This window comes from Bombina bombina, chromosome 6, assembly GCF_027579735.1.
Source record: "Bombina bombina isolate aBomBom1 chromosome 6, aBomBom1.pri, whole genome shotgun sequence".
NCBI classification, from domain to species: Eukaryota; Metazoa; Chordata; class Amphibia; order Anura; family Bombinatoridae; genus Bombina; species Bombina bombina.
Window position 1 is genome coordinate 776085717 of NC_069504.1, and position 19989 is coordinate 776105705.

Here is a 19989-nt window from a genome sequence, read left to right on the forward strand (position 1 = left end):
AGCCAACGAGTAGCGGCATTCAGTAAATCTGGCCAACCGTGACTAGATCTACTAGCCAGAACAAAAGTCATAGCCCAAATTTCCGGAACAGGAGAACCCCGAACCCGCCCTAGATCCTGAAAATACCGGTAACAACCCCCAATCCTCCCACGTGAGGAAGAACACTCTAGGTCCCGAGAGAATCGGAAGCAAATGGAGTGATGCAGCGGAACGCCCCTGACCCAGTCAATCAACGTATCCACGAGTCCTTGTTAGAATGCTTAGCTGAAACCCTTAAAATAAAAACACAAATAATAAAGGAAACACTCGGCGCCTCAACTGGACCAGCCAGGCCGAACAGGCGCCACATGTCTGAACATGCCACGAGACAGAAGATCTGAACCCAAGCAGGACCAGCCTGCAACAGGGCCATAACTGTCAAGCTGCCTAAATCCTCCCTCAGAGGGGAAGAAAATAACAAAGCAAACATAGGACTAACATGTCCCTTAATAACTTCCGCAGAAGTAAACAGCGAGAATCGATCCCAGAGATAGTTCCAAGGAAACATATAATCAAAATAAAAGTCATCCTAACCGGATAAAAGAAAATAAAAGGCAGCCCGTAGGCAAACGCCTAAGAAGAAACAGGCATACCCGCAGGACCAGCCAAACAGAACCCTGATCTTCCAACAAAAACTGGGAAGGATCTCAACAACCGACAATCAGGAGATTACGTCATACCTACATGTCTAATGAGGTGAACCATTCAAAGCAAAATACTGCGGATTCCCCGTATCCGTTAAGGATAGGATCCTCTAATAACTCAAAAACGTGTCTGAGTAAAACACTCAGGGATAGCTATACCCACAGAGAACTGTATAGGCCCACCCAAGGCCGGGACACCCGGGACAATCAGGCACAAGCACAAACGCAAATAAATGTCTGGGCTTTGCAGATGCATAATCGCCAAAAATATGTGAAATCGAAAACGAGATGCAACCTCCGTGGGGGGGGGGGGGGGGGAGACGAGCCACCCTGTAAGGAGGGATAAACATAATCTGGGTTACCTGCATGTGTAGTAGTAGGGAGCGGTAGGGAACTCGCCTCTCGGAGGACAGAACCCCCAGAGACGGACAGCTCAGCGGACCCTTGATTCCACGAGCTCGAGGAACAAGGCGCTCTAATACGGCATATCGAACATAACTGATTGACCTGTGTCAACGGGGCCAATTCGCATTCTTCACAAGTCGAAGAATCTGAATCTGAAATTTGAACAGTCTCAGCATCAGAATCCTCCATAACTGGATAGAGAATATAATAATATAGACTAAACAAAAATCTTAATGGCACCTGACACCCACAATGGCGAGGGCACTCGCCACCTCCTAGAACCAGACACAAGCAGACTCAAATTTTTCAGTTGCCACACGGTCAGGAAGGCGGAAAACGTAACGAATGTAAACACGTCCAGTCACAAGGTGAACCATACAGTCCAAAAAAAGCGCGCCCAACCATAAGGTTGCGTCACTTCCAAAGGCCCATATGTTCTAAGCCAAGAGCCCAGTTAACACTACACATAAGCAGATTGAATCACATAACAAACATGATTAAAAAAAAAAACTTGTTCAATAATCCCCCTCGGGAGATATTAACCCTCGATTCCAAGAACCAAAGGAGCCTCACTGAGGCCCTATTTTTTATACTATCTACGCCGTGGAACAGGAACATGGCCCTTCAAGTGTGACGAATAGTAGCAGCGCCTCCGCCATGGACTTGAGAGAAGAAAGCAGGCTGCGAAGCAAAGTTCCACAATGCTGATTGCTTGTGGAGCTGTTAATGAGTTGGGATGGTTTTGCAGAAAGACTATCCCTGCATTTCCGGACTCTAACTTTCATCCAGGCTCTCACTGAGAGGCTGGAAGGATTATTTAAAACTCCCGTCCCATGTCGAAGAGTACTTCCCTCAATAAGAGACAAAACAAACTTCTGACACTTCTCTGCCAACCTCCTGCAACGAAAGGCAAAGAATGACTGGGGGATGAGGGGAGTGGGAGGAGTATTTAAGCCTTTGGCTGGGGTGTCTTTGCCTCCTCCTGGTGGCCAGGTTCTTGAGCTGTGGACTCTTTCCATTTATGAAGAAAATAAAGGGTTCCAATTTCATAAATCTAGCTAAGGTATGCAAGAGTGGATGCTCACCGTTACTAATGTCCAGGAGGAATTCTGCTGCATCAGCAAGATGGCCACCGGTCGGCGCTATTTTAGGGCCAAAACTTTAACCCCTGAGGTCCCAAGTTCAGAGGTAGCATAATGAGGAAATAACTTTCAGAAAGGGCCAAAACTCCTTTTGCGAGTCTGGTGATGAGTAAGACCGGAGTACAAGTGCCTTAAAGTGCTCAAAAGTCTACAAAGTGTTAAAAGGTGTATGTAGCTATGTCCCCTGGCTATGTGGAACGTGCACATGGTCATGCTTATAGCCTGCAGGCTATGATGGTGCATGGTGCTTACCTTCATCTACCATGCTCACCACAGCTGCAAAAAAATGCTTTAATTAGATGGGCCCATCTGAGGCAGTGCAAGCACAGTGCCAAGGATATGCCCACTGTAGACCAGGGGATTGGGAGGCTGGTGGCATCTCTGCACTGGGAGAAGATAATCACTGGATTGGTGGTCATGCCCACATTTAACCTGGGAGGTTGGTGGCATCTATGCACTAGGGGAAGATAATCACTGCCTGGCTGAACTCCTGTCTACCCTCCTTCTTGCAGGTTCTCTGAGGAGGAAATATGTCTCAAATTGGTTAGAGCGCCTATCAAACAACGTGAAGATAAGCAATATAAATTCACCACAAAAAATTATTTCTGCCTCTTCCTAGTAAACTGGAATTTAATCCAACATGTGACGGATCGTGGACTCTCTCACTTAAAATTGTTAGTTCTATCGGAATCATGAAGGAACATTTTTGAGTTTCATATCCCTTTAATAATCCTATTCAATTCTTTCTAAATACAAAATTCATTTAAGCAAAGGAAATTCTCTGACCTTGAAACTCCCACAGTCACACTCTTCACCAGGATCCACAAGTTTGTTTCCGCAAGAAGGCGCACTGTATGCCTCGTCTGGTTTTGGCATATTAAGCAAGCAAATTCCGCCTTTGTTAAGTGTCAGTTTTTCAAAGTCATCTTCACTGCAGCTGCTGAAGTTTTTTGAGCCTCTACAAGGTAAAAATAAAGAAACCAATCAGCAAAGCTCCTCATTAAAAAACAAAACGAAAAACAAATATCACTGATAACAACAGTCAGGTTTGCTTTATACAGTTAAAGGGACATGAAACCCAAAAAACTTCTTTCATGATAGGTAGAACAAACAATTTTAAACAACTTTCAAGTTTACTTCTATTATCAAATTTGTTTCATTCTCTTGGTATCAAGGAGGAGCAGCAATGCACTACTGATTTCTAACTGAACCCATGGGGGAGCCAATGACAATCGGTATATATATGCAGCCACCAATCAGCAGCTAGAACCTAGGTTCTTTGTTGCTCCTGAGCTTACCTAGATAAACCTTTTAGCAAAGGATACCAAGAGAAGGAAGCAAGTTAAATAAAAGAAGTAAACTGGAAAGTTGTTTAAAATTATATGTTCTGTCTAAATCATGAATGTCTTATTATGACTTTACTGTCCCTTTAACTTTGTCTACAAAAAAATAAATGAAAACATAATTTATGCTTACCTGATAAATGTATTTCTCTTGTAGTGTAGTCAGTCCACGGGTCATCCATTACTTATGGGATTATATCTCCTTCCCAACAGGAAGTTGCAAGAGGATCACCCAAGCAGAGCTGCTACATAGCTCCTCCCCTCACATGTCATATCCAGTCATTCGACCGAAACAAGACAAGAAAGGAGAAACCATAGGGTGCAGTGGTGACAGGAGTTTTAATTAGAATTTAGATCTGCCTTAAAAACAGGGCGGGCCGTGGACTGACTACACTACAAGAGAAATAAATTTATCAGGTAAGCATAAATTATGTTTTCTCTTGTCAAGTGTAGTCAGTCCACGGGTCATCCATTACTTATGGGATACCAATACCAAAGCTAAAGTACACGGATGATGGGAGGGACAAGGCAGGAACTTTAAACGGAAGGAACCACTGCCTGAAGAACCTTTCTCCCAAAAATAGCCTCCGAAGAAGCAAAAGTGTCAAATTTGTAAAATTTCGAAAAAGTGTGAAGTGAAGACCAAGTTGCAGCCTTGCAAATCTGTTCAACAGAGGCCTCATTCTTAAAGGCCCAGGTGGAAGCCACAGCTCTAGTGGAATGAGCTGTAATTCTTTCAGGAGGCTGCTGTCCAGCAGTCTCATAGGCTAAACGTATTATGCTACGAAGCCAAAAAGAGAGAGAGGTAGCCAAAGCCTTTTGACCTCTCCTCTGTCCAGAGTAAACGACAAACAGAGAAGAAGTTTGACGAAAATCTTTAGTTGCCTGCAAATAGAACTTCAGGGCACGGACTACGTCCAGATTATGCAAAAGTCGTTCCTTCTTTGAAGAAGGGTTAGGACACAAAGATGGAACAACAATCTCTTGATTGATATTCTTGTTAGAAACTACCTTAGGTAAGAACCCAGGTTTAGTACGCAGAACTACCTTGTCTGAATGAAAAATTAGATAAGGAGAATCACAATGTAATGCAGATAACTCAGAGACTCTTTGAGCCGAGGAAATAGCTATCAAAAACAGAACTTTCCAAGATAACAGCTTGATATCAATGGAATGAAGGGGTTCAAATGGAACACCTTGCAAAACGTTAAGCACTAAGTTTAAGCTCCACGGCGGAGCAACAGTCTTAAACACAGGCTTAATCCTAGCCAAAGCCTGACAAAAAGCCTGAACATCTGGAACTTCTGCCAGACGTTTGTGTAGAAGAATAGACAGAGCCGAAATCTGTCCCTTTAACGAACTAGCAGATAAGCCCTTTTCTAAACCCTCTTGTAGAAAAGACAATATCCTAGGAATCCTAACCTTACTCCATGAGTAACTCTTGGATTCGCACCAATATAAATATTTACGCCATATCTTATGGTAAATTTTTCTGGTAACAGGTTTCCGAGCCTGTATTAAGGTATCAATAACCAACTCCGAGAAGCCACGCTTTGATAGAATCAAGCGTTCAATCTCCATGCAGTCAGTCTCAGAGAAATTAGATTTGGATGGTTGAAAGGACCCTGAATTAGAAGGTCCTGCCTCAGAGGCAGAGACCATGGTGGAAAGGACGACATGTCCACTAGGTCTGCACACCAGGTCCTGCGTGGCCACGCAGGTGCTATCAAAATCACTGATGCTCTCTCCTGTTTGATCTTGGCAATCAGTCGAGGCAGCATCGGAAATGGTGGAAACACATAAGCCATGTTGAAGACCCAAGGAGCTGTCAGAGCATCTATCAGCACCGCTCCCGGGTCCCTGGATCTGGATCCGAAACAAGGAAGCTTGGTGTTCTGGCGAGACGCCATGAGATCCAGATCTGGTTTGCCCCAACGATGAATCAGTTGAGCGAAGACCTCCGGATGAAGTTCCCACTCCCCCGGATGAAAAGTCTGGCGACTTAGAAAATCCGCCTCCCAGTTCTCCACGCCTGGGATGTAGATTGCTGACAGGTGGCAAGAGTGGGACTCTGTCCAGCGAATTATCTTTGAGACTTCCAACATCGCTAGGGAACTCCTGGTTCCCCCTTGATGGTTGATGTAAGCCACAGTCGTGATGTTGTCCGACTGAAATCTGATGAACCTCAGAGTTGCTAACTGAGGCCAAGCTAGAAGAGCATTGAATATTGCTCTTAACTCCAGAATATTTATTGGGAGGAGTTTCTCCTCCTGAGTCCATGATCCCTGAGCCTTCAGGGAATTCCAGACTGCACCCCAACCTAGAAGGCTGGCGTCTGTTGTTACAATCGTCCAATCTGGCCTGCGAAAGGTCATCCCCTTGGACAGATGGGGCCGAGAAAGCCACCATAGAAGAGAATCTCTGGTCTCTTGATCCAGATTTAGTAGAGGGGACAAATCTGAGTAATCCCCATTCCACTGACTGAGCATGCACAATTGCAGTGGTCTGAGATGCAGGCGCGCAAATGGCACTATGTCCATCGCCGCTACCATTAAGCCGATTACTTCCATGCACTGAGCTATTGACGGGTGTGGAATGGAATGAAGGGCACGGCAAGTATTTTGAAGCTTTAATAACCTGGACTCCGTCAGGTAAATTTTCATCTCTATAGAGTCTATAAGAGTCCCTAGGAAGGGAACCCTTGTGAGTGGTAATAGAGAACTCTTTTCCACGTTCACCTTCCACCCATGCGACCTCAGAAATGCCAGAACTATCTCTGTATGAGACTTGGCAATTTGAAAACTTGACGCTTGTATCAGAATGTCGTCTAGATACGGAGCCACCGCTATGCCTCGCGGTCTTAGTACCGCCAGAAGTGAGCCCAGAACCTTTGTAAAAATTCTCGGGGCCGTAGCTAACCCGAAGGGAAGAGCTACAAACTGGTAATGCCTGTCTAGGAAGGCAAATCTTAGGTACCGATAATGATCTTTGTGAATCGGTATGTGAAGGTAGGCATCCTTTAAGTCCACTGTGGTCATGTATTGACCCTCTTGGATCATGGGTAGGATGGTTCGAAAAGTTTCCATTTTGAATGATGGAACTCTTAGGAATTTGTTTAAGATTTTTAGGTCCAAGATTGGTCTGAAGGTTCCCTCTTTCTTGGGGAACACAAACAGATTTGAGTAAAATCCTTGCCCTTGTTCCGTCCGCGGATCTGGGTGGATCACCCCCATTAATAAGAGGTCTTGTACACAGTGTAGAAACGCCTCTTTCTTTATTTGGTTTGCTGATAACCTTGAAAGATGAAATCTCCCATGTGGAGGAGAAGCTTTGAAGTCCAGAAGGTATCCCTGAGATATGATCTCCAACGCCCAGGGATCCTGGACATCTCTTGCCCAAGCCTGGGCGAAGAGAGATAGTCTGCCCCCCACTAGATCCGTTTCCGGATAGGGGGCCCTCTCTTCATGCTGTCTTAGGGGCAGAAGTAGGTTTTCTGGCCTGCTTGCCCTTGTTCCAGGACTGGTTAGCTTTCCAGCCCTGTCTGTAACGAGCAACAGTTCCTTCCTGTTTTGGAGCGGAGGAAGTTGATGCTGCTCCTGTCTTGAAGTTACGAAAGGCACGAAAATTAGACTGTTTGGCCTTTGATTTGGCCTTGTCCTGAGGAAGAGTATGACCCTTACCTCCAGTAATGTCAGCAATAATTTCTTTCAAGCCGGGCCCGAATAAGGTCTGCCCTTTGAAAGGAATATTAAGCAATTTAGATTTAGAAGTCACATCAGCTGACCATGATTTAAGCCATAGCGCTCTGCGCGCTTGGATGGCGAATCCAGAGTTCTTAGCCGTTAGTTTGGTTAAGTGTACAACAGCATCAGAAACAAAAGCGTTAGCTAGCTTAAGTGCTTTAAGCTTGTTCATAATCTCATCCAATGGAGCTGTGCGAATGGCCTCTTCCAGAGACTCAAACCAGAATGCCGCAGCAGCAGTGACAGACGCAATGCATGCAAGGGGCTGTAAGATAAAACCTTGTTGAACAAACATTTTCTTAAGGTAACCTAATTTTTTATCCATTGGATCTGAAAAAGCACACCTATCCTCCACCGGGATAGTGGTACGCTTAGCTAAAGTAGAAACTGCTCCCTCCACCTTAGGGACCGTCTGCCATAAGTCCTGTGTGGTGGCGTCTATTGGAAACATTTTCCTAAATATAGGAGGGGGGGAAAAGGGCACACCGGGACTATCCCACTCCTTGCTAATAATCTCTGTAAGCCTCTTATGTATAGGAAAAACGTCAGTACACACCGGTACCGCATAGTATCTATCCAGCCTACATAATTTCTCTGGAATTGCAACCGTGTTACAATCATTCAGAGCCGCTAATACCTCCCCTAGCAGTACGCAGAGGTTCTCAAGCTTAAATTTAAAATTAGAAATCTCTGAATCCAGTCTCCCTGGATCAGATCCGTCACCCACAGAATGAAGCTCTCCGTCCTCATGTTCTGCAAATTGTGACGCAGTATCGGACATGGCTCTCCCATCATCAGCGCGCTCTGTCCTTAACCCTGAGCTATCGCGCTTGCCTCTTAATTCTGGCAATTTAGATAATACTTCTGTCATAACAGTAGCCATGTCTTGCAAAGTGATTTGTATGGGCCTCTCTAATGTACTTGGCGCCACAATATCACGCACCTCCTGAGCGGGAGGCGAAGGTACTGACACGTGAGGAGAGTTAGTCGGCATAACTTCCCCCTCGTTGTCTGGTGATAATTTTTTTACATGTAAAGATTGACTTTTATTTAAAGTGACATCAATGCATTGAGTACACAAATTTCTATGGGGCTCCACATTGGCCTTCAAACATAGTGAACAAATAGATTCATCTGTGTCAGACATGTTTAAACAGACTAGCAATGAGACTAGCAAGCTTGGATAATACTTTCAAATAAATTTACAAGCAATATAAAAAACGCTACTGCGCCTTTAAGAAGCACAAAAAGCTGTCACAGTTGAAATAACAATGAACCAAATTAGTTATAGCAACCAAATTTCCACAGTAAATGTATTAAGTTAGCAAAGGATTGCACCCACCAGCAAATGGATGATTAACCCCTTAATACCCAAAAACGGATATCAATATAACAAATAACGTTTTTATCACAGTCAAACACACTGTCACAGGTCTGCTGTGACTGATTACCTCCCTCAAAATGAATTTTGAAGACCCCTGAGCTCTCTATAGACGTCCTGGATCATGGAGGATGAAGTAGGAAGACTGTGACTGAATTTTTACTGCGCAAAAAAGCGCTAAAATAGGCCCCTCCCACTCATATTACACCAGTGGGAAATCTCAGTTAACTGTTTCTATACAGAAATAAACGTTAGCCATGTGGAAAAATCATGCCCCAATAAGTTTTATCACCAAGTACCTCACAAAAAACGATTAACATGCCAGTAAACGTTTTGAACATTTTAAAGATTATGAAGTGTTATTAATAAGCCTGCTACCAGTCGCTTTTACTGCAGTTAAGGCTCATGCATTACCTCAGTATTAACAGTATTTTCTTAGACAAATTCCATTCCCTAGAAAAATACTTCAGTGCATGTACACTCATCAGCCTAATACCAGTCGCTACCACTGCATTTAAGGCTGTACTTACATTACATTGGTATCAGCAGTATTTTCTAATCAATTCCATTCCTTAGAAAAATAATTTACTGCACATACCTCGTTTGCAGGGGGGCCCCGCATGCTATTCCCCTTTTCTGAAGTTACCTCACTCCTCAGAATGTGCGAGAAACAGCCAGTGGATCTTAGTTACGTCTGCTAAGATCATAGAAAACGCAGACAGATTCTTCTTCTAATACTGCCTGAGAACAAACAGCACACTCCGGTGCCATTTAAAATAACAAACTTTTGATTGAAGAAATAAACTAAGTTTTAAAAAACACCACAGACCTCTCACAACGACCTATCTAGTTGAGTGCAAGAAAATGACTGGATATGACATGTGAGGGGAGGAGCTATGTAGCAGCTCTGCTTGGGTGATCCTCTTGCAACTTCCTGTTGGGAAGGAGATATAATCCCATAAGTAATGGATGACCCGTGGACTGACTACACTTAAGAGAAATGATATTTACTATCCCCACATAGCGCTTACCAATGAAGACTTGCCCTTTATCTAGGGCACATGAAAAGCCAAGCTTGAAACATCAACATTTCATATTGGTAAAAGATTTTTTTTTTCTTCCACGGATTTGTCTTCACCCCAAACAATAGCACAATGAAAATAAAAGTAAAATGGGTGACTGCAATGTACAGACATGATATGAGAATTTTGGGAAGTATAATTTAAAGGAACATAGGGGTAGATCACAACTATTTTGGCTATGCAGAGCAGGCATGAGTGAGCCCACATATTTAAGAGGCAGAAACGGCTTCTCTTGCCTCTCCACAACCTCACGGTGATTGACATGTCCTGCTTTTGTACAATTGGTTGTACAAGAGTACTGAGCAACACTGCACAAGAAACCTCTTGTGCAATGTTAAAGGGATATGAAACCTAACGTTTCTCTTTCATGATTCCGATAGAGCATGTGATTTTAAACAACTTTCCCATTTCCGTCTATTATAAAGTTTTCTTTGTACTCTTGGCACCTTTTGTTGAAAAGCAGCGACGTATGCTTAGGAGCCGGCCCATGTCTGGAGCCCTATATGGCAGCAGTTTTGCAAGAATCTTATCCATTTGCAAGAGCAGCACTAGATGGCAGAACTATTTCCTGCCATATAGTGCTCCAAACATCTACCTAAGTATCTCTTCAACAAAGAATACCATGCGAATAAAGCAAATTTGATAATTGAAGAAAATTGGAAACTGGTTTAAAATGGTATGCAGTGTATGAATCACAGAATAAATTTTTTGGGTTTCGTTTCCCTTTAGAATTTGCCATGCAATGCAACACTGCAAGTGGCGACTTTAGGCAGACAGGTTCACTTGCAATGATGATAATTTTTGCCCATAATACAGTTAATATTATTAATTTTGGTAAAACATATATATTTTCTCTTACAGAAGCTGCATTGAAATGGTCTTTTAATGTATGTGTGTGCATACACTTACATATATACATACATAGATCACACTAAAATAGCAGCAAAGCAAATAGTTAAAAAACCACTTAATAGATAATAAAAGGTGCAGACCCTTTAAGAAATGTATAGTAAATACTATAGGAGAAAGAGACAGTGCTACAATTGGCACTGCCCAAAAGAAAGGGAATACAGCACTCTTTTTAGAAATCAGACATTCATATTCATTTATTATCTACAACTGAATTGCAAAAAATGTATAGTTTGAATTTCAGATTCATAGGTTACTTATCACAACATAGTGCAATAAATAATACAAAATACAACAAATTCATATAAGCGATGCCCAACCGTGTACCACCCAAGGCAGGATCAAGAACCACACCCTGCTGCACCAGACCCCGAAGAGCAGGAAACGCCTGGGCAGGTTATCAATGGGATCTATGTACACTGAAATGTTCAACAATTCACATATAATAGTTAAGTTGCTATAAACTGTAATATAGCAAGCAAGATGGTATCAACATTGAGAGGTAAGACAGCTAAGCAGGATTGGTTAGTAGCGGTTTGAGAGTATAGTTCAGCATCGGCATAGTAAAGATCGCATGTATTGCATATATACAGGAAAGGAGCAAGTCATTTATGCTTCATAAAGGGATGGCCAAAGAGTTACGCCAAACATAGTCCACATCCTAACGGAAACATTCCTACAGAGGATCCCTTTAACACTCCACTTCCACAAGGAGCAATCTTTAATACTGTTATGCCAAAAAACAATCACAAGGCAAAATCCATGTAAGGTACATTTCCGATCATCCATATAGAGAATTCTCAAACATTCTCTTGTACTGCTTAGAACCGTTGCAGAGGTACATTACCAACTTGGCTTCAATTAGTTTTGTGCGGCCTCCAGTTCAAATTATTTACAAGTGGCATCACTTATATCCATAATCGCCTTTCCAATGTATGTGTCTCTCCTTCACAACCAGTATCCTGCATAGCTATTTAACCAATTTTATATGAATGGTGAGAATAGTTGTAATGTAGATCTCACACAGCACATGGAGTTTTGCTGGGGAATGGTACTTTATAGGCTCAATAAAATAAAAAAATCTGTTATTACAATGGTAGTGTTCTGCCCAACTGGAAATGTGGGACACTTCCTTCATCTCCATGAACTGCGAGTTCTGCCTTGATGATTGATAAAAGTCCCTGCTTTGACAATAACTAGCTGGAATCATATAATACTTCTCCAGCCTGAGGTCAGGCCAACTCTGAAGGCTGCTTGGAGTTCCATAATGCTTATTGGTAACCAGACTCCCTCCGCTCTCCAAAACCCCCAGACTGCACAACCTAACAGGCTGGTTGGTGTCTTTGAAAATAACTTCCCACACTTGCCAAAGAAAAGAGGCCCCCGGAACATGAGATTGACGAGTCTGCAACCATGTTAGAGACTGTGATGTCCTGTCATCTAAAAGGATCCTCTGAGACAGATCCTCGGGGACCCAATTCACTAATTTTTCGATTTAACAACTTATATGAGGGAGCACACACTTAATGTTTTTGTGTGATTTATGCTCTATATCAAACTGCTGAGCCCTAAAGTCTCAAAAATCTTCTTATGCATATAGGTTGAAGGGGCAGACAATATACTGGACTGCCTGTCACTTGATTAGTAAGGTATCTGAATGAAAAAGTCAAAGCAAATAATCTAAAATACACAGTAAGAAAGAGAAGTGTTATAATCCCGGCAGTTTGAAGCAAATCAGACTTCTCACACTGCTGCTGAGTTCAGCGTTGGAAGTCAAGACCCCACACTGCACTTCATTGCCAGGCACATAGCTGAAGCAACCTGCAGCTATCTGCCGGGATGAACTGAGAGAAATACAGCTATAACTCTCACACCTCTCCCAGCCTCCCCCCATGAGGGCCCATTTTATTGGTGCCACTTCTGTCCCAGCACCTGGGTAATCAAGTTCTGATCTATATGGAATTAAAAGGGGCCACTCCAAAGGGAAGATGAGCTGAAGTCCAATTCTTGCATGTGTCTTCATTATTATCAGAGTGAATATATACTTTAATTTTTGGAGAAAGTTCAGAACCCTCCTGGGTGTAGCTGTGGAAACCAATAGATCCATGGTGCAGCAGAACCCTGTTTAGAGATAGATGGTACACAGCTAAGCAGGGTGACACTCCTGAAAAACCTTACAAAGCAAATACAAGCTGGAAGGAGTTCATTTTACAGAGGATCTACTTTCTAAAGTATCAGCTGACAGAACAGAGTTCTAAGCTGTACCAGCTTGCTCCATAGTAAAGGAATTGAAAATAGCTTAAGTATCAGAGATAGACTGAGGCAAATAAGTAATATGGAAGCATAGTTTGTTAATTCCGAAGGGGAGAAATAAACAGAATTGGCACAATGTAAAACTGGAGAGTCCTAAAAGGGAAAACAAAGAGAACAAAGCAAATTTGATGATAAAAGTGAATTGGAAAGTGGTTTAAAACTGCATGCCTTATCTGAATCATGAACGTTTAATTTTGAACAGACCGTCCCTTTAATACTGACAGATTTATACTGTTATCCTGGATGTATTTAGGGAAGCAAAAAAGGGCTAATGCAGTCTGAATTATATAATAAACAACAGATTAAACTCCTGTTGCAGTTTATGGAGATTGTTCTATATTGCAATTATTTTACTTTCAAAATCATTTTTTCTGCAGTTACAGGGGACGTCTATTTGTTCCAATATCGCACCGACCTATGCAAATGTTTTAATTAATATTTTTGAAGAATATTTTGTCTATGAAAGTCCTTTGTATTTACAATATGGCATCACTTGGTGGCACTATATCAACAATTCACTTTAGAATGTAGTGAAGTGTAGTTAGAATTTAGTGAAGAGATCATCAATTTCTTAGATGCCAGTTTTTTCAAATCAGGACATACTTTGAAAGTGGATTAGCATTCAAATGTAAATATAATTTAAAGTGAAAGTAAATCCTAGCGTTTTAGAAACGCTAGGATTTACTAGTGAAACAAATAATGGGCACTTTCATTCATGAAGTATAAGATACTTCATGTAGAAAACTCCTTTATTTGATTCAATTGATCACCGCTCTTAGTATTAGGACTCTAATAAAAATGGATATAGGTCCTAAAAAACTCCCAAAACACACCTTTTGGAATAGTTTCATTTGAGGGTCAAATTTTGTACATCCGTACGCAGGCAATCATTTTTTGGAGGCAGGTCATAATATTAGTCAGCTAAAGTATTAAATCATCTAACAGGTCTTTAGTAGTAGACATTGAGAACAGAGTATAGGTTAAAACACAGAGAGGCATATTGGATTTTTGAGTGAGGAATCATGCTACCTTAATGGAATAAATAAGGAACAGGAACTGTTTTCTTTTAAGATATGTAAAGCAACAAGTCCTCCAGCACTTCCAATAATAAAAGGAAATTTATGTTTACCTGATAAATTGATTTCTTCTACGATACGACGAGTCCAGGGATTTCATCCTTACTTGTGGGATATTATCATCCTGTTAACAGGAAGTGGCAAAGAGCACCACAGCAGAGCTGTATATATAGCTCCTCCCTTCCCCTCCACCCCCAGTCATTCGACCGAAGGTTTTAGGAAGAGAAAGGAAAAGCTAAAAGGTGCAGAGGTGACTGAAGTTGTAAATAATAAAAAATATAATCTGTCTTAAATTGACAGAGAGGGCCGTAGACTCGTCGTATCGTAGAAGAAATCAATTTATCAGGTAAGCATACATTTCCTTTTCTTCTACAAGACACGACGAGTCCACAGATTTCATCCTTACTTGTGGGATACAATACAAAAGCTACAGGACACGGATGAAAGGGAGGGACAAGACAGAGACCTAAACGGAAGGCACCACTGCTTGAAGAACTTTTCTCCCAAAAACAGCCTCAGAAGAAGCAAAAGTATCAAATTTGTAAAATTTGGAAAAAGTATGAAGGGACGACCAAGTCGCAGCCTTACAAATCTGTTCAACAGATGCATCGTTTTTAAAAGCCCATGTGGAAGCCACAGCCCTAGTAGAATGAGCCGTAATTCTTTCAGGAGGCTGCTGTCTAGCAGTCTCATATGCCAGGCGGATGATAATTCTCAGCCAAAAAGAAAGAGAGGTAGCCGTAGCTTTCTGACCCATACGCTTTCCAGAATAAACAATGAATAATGAAGATGATTGACGGAAATCCTTAGTTGCCTGTAAGTAGAACTTTAAGGCACGGACCACGTCCAGTTTATGTAACAGACGCTCCTTCTTAGAAGGATTAGGACACAAAGAAGGAACAACAATTTCCTGATTAATATTCTTATTTGAAACAACCTTAGGAAGAAAATCAGGTTTGGTACGTAAAACCACCTTATCAGAATGAAATATGAGATAAGGCGAATCACACTGTAACACTGTAACGAGCAGAAGAAATAGCAACCAAAAACAGAACTTTCCAAGATAACAATTTAATATCTATGGAATGCATAAGTTCAAACGGAACCCCTTGAAGAACTCGAAGAACTAAATTTAAACTCCTGGGAGGATTAATTGGTATATATACAGGCTTAATTCTAGATAGAGCCTGACAAAAAGACTGAACATCTGACACATCTGCCAAACGTTTGTGAAACAAAATTGACCAAGCAGAAATTTGTCCCTTTAAGGAACTTGCTGATAACCCTTTCTCCAATCCTTCTTGGAGAAAAGACAGAATCCAGGGAATCCTAACTTTACTCCATGAGTAACCCTTGGATTCACACCAATAAATATATTTACGCCATATCTTATGATAGATTTTTCTAGTGACAGGCTTTCTAGCCTGTATCAAAGTATTGATGACCGAATCAGAGAATTCTCGCTTAGATAAAATCAAGAGTTCAATCTCCACGCAGTCAGCTGCAGAGAAATTAGATTTGGATGTTGGAAAGGACCTTGAATGAGAAGATCCTGTCTCAAAGGAAGTTTCCACGGTGGCAGAGAGGACATGTCCACTAAATCTGCATACCAAGTCCTACGTGGCCACGCAGGCCCTATCAGGATTACTTAAGCTCTCTCCTGTTTGATTTGAGCAGTCACGCGTGGAAGGAGAGGAAATGGAGGAAACACATAAGCTACGCTGAACGACCAAGGCACTGCCAAGGCATCTATCAGTTCGGTCTAAGGATCCCTCGACCTGGATCCGTATCTTGGAAGCTTGGCATTCTGTCGAGATGCCATCAGATCCAATTCCGGTCTGCCCCATCGGAGAATCAGTGAGGCAAACACCTCCAGGTGGAGTTCCCACTCCCCCGGATGAAAGGTCTGTCGACTTAGAAAATCTGCTTCCCAGTTCTCTACTCCTGGGATGTAAATTGCTGACAGATAACAAGAGTGGGCCTCCGCCCATCGGATTATCTTGGATACTTCTATCATCGCTAAGGAACTCCTTGTTCCCCCCTGATGATTGATATATGCCACAGTCGTGATGTTGTCCGACTGGAATCTGATGAATTTGTTTGAAGCCAACTGAGGCCACGCCTGAAGTGCATTGAGTATTGCTCTCAGTTCCAGAATATTGATTGGAAGTAGACACTCCACCTGAGTCCAAACACCCTGAGCCTTCAGGGAATTCCAGACTGCACCCCAACCCAGAAGGCTGGCGTCCATTGTCACTATCACCCACGAGGGTCTGCGGAAACAAGTCCCCTGGGACATATGATTCGGCGACAACCACCAAAGAAGAGAGTCTCTGGTCTCTAGATCTAGATTTATCGGAGGAGATAAATCCGCATAATCCCCATTCCACTGTCCGAGCATGCACAGCTGCAGTGGTCTGAGATGAAAGCAAGCAAACGGAATGATGACCATTGCTGCTACCATTAATAAAATGACCTCCATACACTGAGCCACTGATGGCCGAGGAATGGACTGAAGTGCTCGGCAAGTATTTAGAATCTTTGATTTTCTGACCTCCGTCATAAATATTTTCATGTCTACCGAGTCTATCAGAGTTCCCAAGAAGGGGACCCTTGTCTGTGGAACTAGTGAACTCTTCTCCATGTTCACCTTCCAACCGTGAGTTCTCAGGAAAGACAACACTGTGTCCATGTGAGATTTTGTCAGTTGATAAGTTGACGCCTGGATCAGAATATCATCCAGATAAGGCGCCACTGCTATGCTTCGCACAGTCTGAGAACCGCCAGAAGAGACCCTAGAACCTTTGTGAAGATTCTGGGCGAAGTGGCCAACCCGAAGGGAAGAGCCACAAACTGATAATGTTTGTCCAGGAAGGCAAACCTTACTACTTTGTGGAGGAAGAGGAAGCAGAGGTTCCTCCTTTAAAATTCCGAAAGGAACGAAAATTATTTTGTTTACCCCTCATCTTAACAGACTTATCCTGAGGTAGGGCATGGCCTTTACCTCCTGTAATGTCAGAAACGATTTCCTTCAATTCAGGCCCGAAAAGGGTCGTACCTTTAAAGGGAATAGCTAAAAGCTTAGTTTTTGATGACACATCAGCAGACCAAGATTTGAGCCACAACGCTCTATGCGCTAGGATAGCAAATCCTGCATTCTTCGCCGCTAAGTTAGCAATTTGAAAAGCGGCATCAGTAATAAAAGAATTAGCTAGCTTGAGAGCCTTAATTCTATCCAAAATGTCATCTAACGGAGTCTCAACCTTCAGAGACTCTTCCAGAGCCTAAAACCAAAAAGCTGCTGCAGTAGTTACTCGAACAATGCAAGTCGTAGGTTGTAAAAGAAAACCCTGATTAATAAATAATTTCTTTAGAAGACCCTCTAATTTTTTATCCATAGGGTCTTTGAAAGCACAACTGTCCTCAATAGGTATAGTTGTACACTTAGCCAGGGTAGATATAGCTCCCTCTACCTTAGGGACCGTTTGCCACGAGCCCCGAATGGTGTCTGATATGGGAAACATTTTCTTAAAATTAGGAGAGGGAGAAAACGGTATACCTGGTCTATCCCATTCCTTTAGGAACCGGAAAAACATCAGTGTAAGTAGTCTATTTAGTTAAAAAGTTAAAACCAAGTCGTTCTTGGCCCCCTTCCCCCCCCCCCACCTGCGCCAAAGCCCCTTTTCTTCCTCCTCCTCACCCCCCCCCCCCTTTTTTTTTCCTAACCTCCTCTCTCTCTTCCTCTTTCTACCCTGAGTTTCCAGTTCTGTGATTTTACTCTTACACCCTTATGGGTGCAGACATCAGGCATCAAATTATCCTCAGCAGTATGAAGCAGGTATGCTGAGTATTCTTATTCACGTTTTATTTAATATCCTGATGTAAAGTTTAAAAATTCATGTATGTCATACAATAAGTTTTTATTATCACAACGAGCAATCTTGCTCGATGAAACAAGCTTAAAGGCATCAGACCATCTATCAACCAATCTTGATGAGAGAAGGCTATGACTATCACAAATAAAATTGAGAATGCAAACTTATAAATCCTACTAAAAGATATAACTAAATACTCAAAGCTATGACTATGTTTTCTCTGTTAATATGTTGAAATGCAAGTTATGCTGTAACTCTTGTCAAAATAAAGCTTGTTTTAAAAAAAAAAAAAAAAAAAAGTTAAAATCAAGTATAAAATTTAACACATTTCCTATTTACATACATCATGGTATTTGCAAAGTATCAGAATCAATCTCCAGCCCTCCTATAACCAAAACACTGACCAGTCAAAATCACGGTTTAACCCCTTAGGGTACATTGTATCTAGGTGGTAGATCCAAAACATCTCCCTTTTATTGGGAATGCCAGTTCTATCACCGCCTCTCCTGGGTATTTTTATTTCCTCTATTATTTGAAATCTTAATTGACTGGATGTTTTGTCCCTTTTCCAAAAAGTGACCTGCTACTGGTTGCATCTTGCAACGTATGTTTGACTTGTGTTCTATAATACGGTGTCTTATCTGCCTGGTCGTTTGACCTACATAAAAAAGGGAACACAGGCACTTTATAATATGGATTGCAAAAACAGACCTGAAAGTGAAAAATCATGGAATTGAAAACTTTCTTCCAGTGTGTGGGTGAAAAAAACTTTCCCAAGTGCTGTTCCCATTCCTGGATTGTTTACACTTCCTATAAAATATTTAATCCACAGTAAGATTCATTAAGTGTCTTGATGTATTTGATATGGATAATTTGTTTTGCACTAAGGTTTAAATTAAGTGGGTGATGTAATTAGTTGATGGGTCGGCTTATGTGTTTATATTGCTTTGTGTATTACTTGTAAATAGGATATGATTAAGGACATGTGGGTCAAAAACAATTAGCCAGGGTAGATATAGCTCCCTCTACCTTAGGGACCGTTTGCCACGAGCCCCGTTTAATTTTTTAAGTGCTGCTGCGCCTACTGTATATTGTTTTTGGAAATAATTCTGATCAGATCATGAACAAATGTCTGAAAATCTGCACTTTTGGCAATTATCTTTTGAAACAAAACAAAAAGAACCAACTTCTGACCCTTCAGAGAACTGGATGACAAACCCTTATCCAGACCCTCCTGCAGGAACTCTGAAAGAATTCCAGCTGTAACTTTTGCTAGTACCCCACGCAAAAAATGGTTTTAATAAATATGCCTTTAACAGGTTTCCTAGCCTGAACTAAGGTGTCAATAACATTGTCAGAAAAACTACTCTGAGGCAGCACTAAGCATTCAACAGCCATACCGACTGAAAGGACGTTGAGAGAGATCGCTTCTTATGTGAAGCCTCTATGGCAGGCACAAGGACATCTAAAACAGATACCGCAAACCAAATCAAATGTGGAAGGCCACACCAGAGCAATCCAAATAGCCAGAATCAAGCAGGAACAAGCCTCAGCTATCACTATGAATAGCAACATAAATGGATGAAAGATTGAAATAAGGTTGAGCGACCAGGAAACCACTAGGACATCTATCAGACTCACCCGAGAATCCTGAGAGCCTGCACAATACTGGGGCAATTTGTGATTCAAGTGAGAGGCTATGAGATCTATCTCTGGCAGACCCCAACATCTCACAATCTGTTTGAAAACTTTCTGGTTCAGAATTCCTTCTATTGAGTGAAGAAACTGGCGACTGAGAAAGTCAGCCTCCCAATTGTTCACACTTGGAATGTGGATGGCAGAATTCATGCAATGATGATATTCTGCCCTACTAATAACCTAGTAGGGAGGGAATCACAGAGAAGGGATCAGCAAAAAACAGTGCCCCACACTACAGTAATTCCTGCCCAATAGTAGGAAATTCGGCTTTAGGTCGGAGAGAGGCACAACAAATGTGTTTCGGTCCATACACCTTTTTTACATTCCAGTGCTGTGCCT

At 41.9% G+C, this 19989-nt stretch overlaps 1 protein-coding gene across 1 annotated transcript in view; it reads right to left on the reverse strand.

Annotated features, from left to right (window-relative positions):
- The window catches only part of ADAM9 (ADAM metallopeptidase domain 9), a 621882-nt gene that overhangs the window by 251793 nt on the left and 350100 nt on the right, over window positions 1-19989 (reverse strand). Inside the window, exon 12 of the mRNA XM_053718079.1 lies at window positions 3017-3188. Within this exon, the coding sequence (XP_053574054.1) occupies window positions 3017-3188 (172 nt within the window). The remainder of the gene's footprint in view (window positions 1-3016; window positions 3189-19989) is intronic.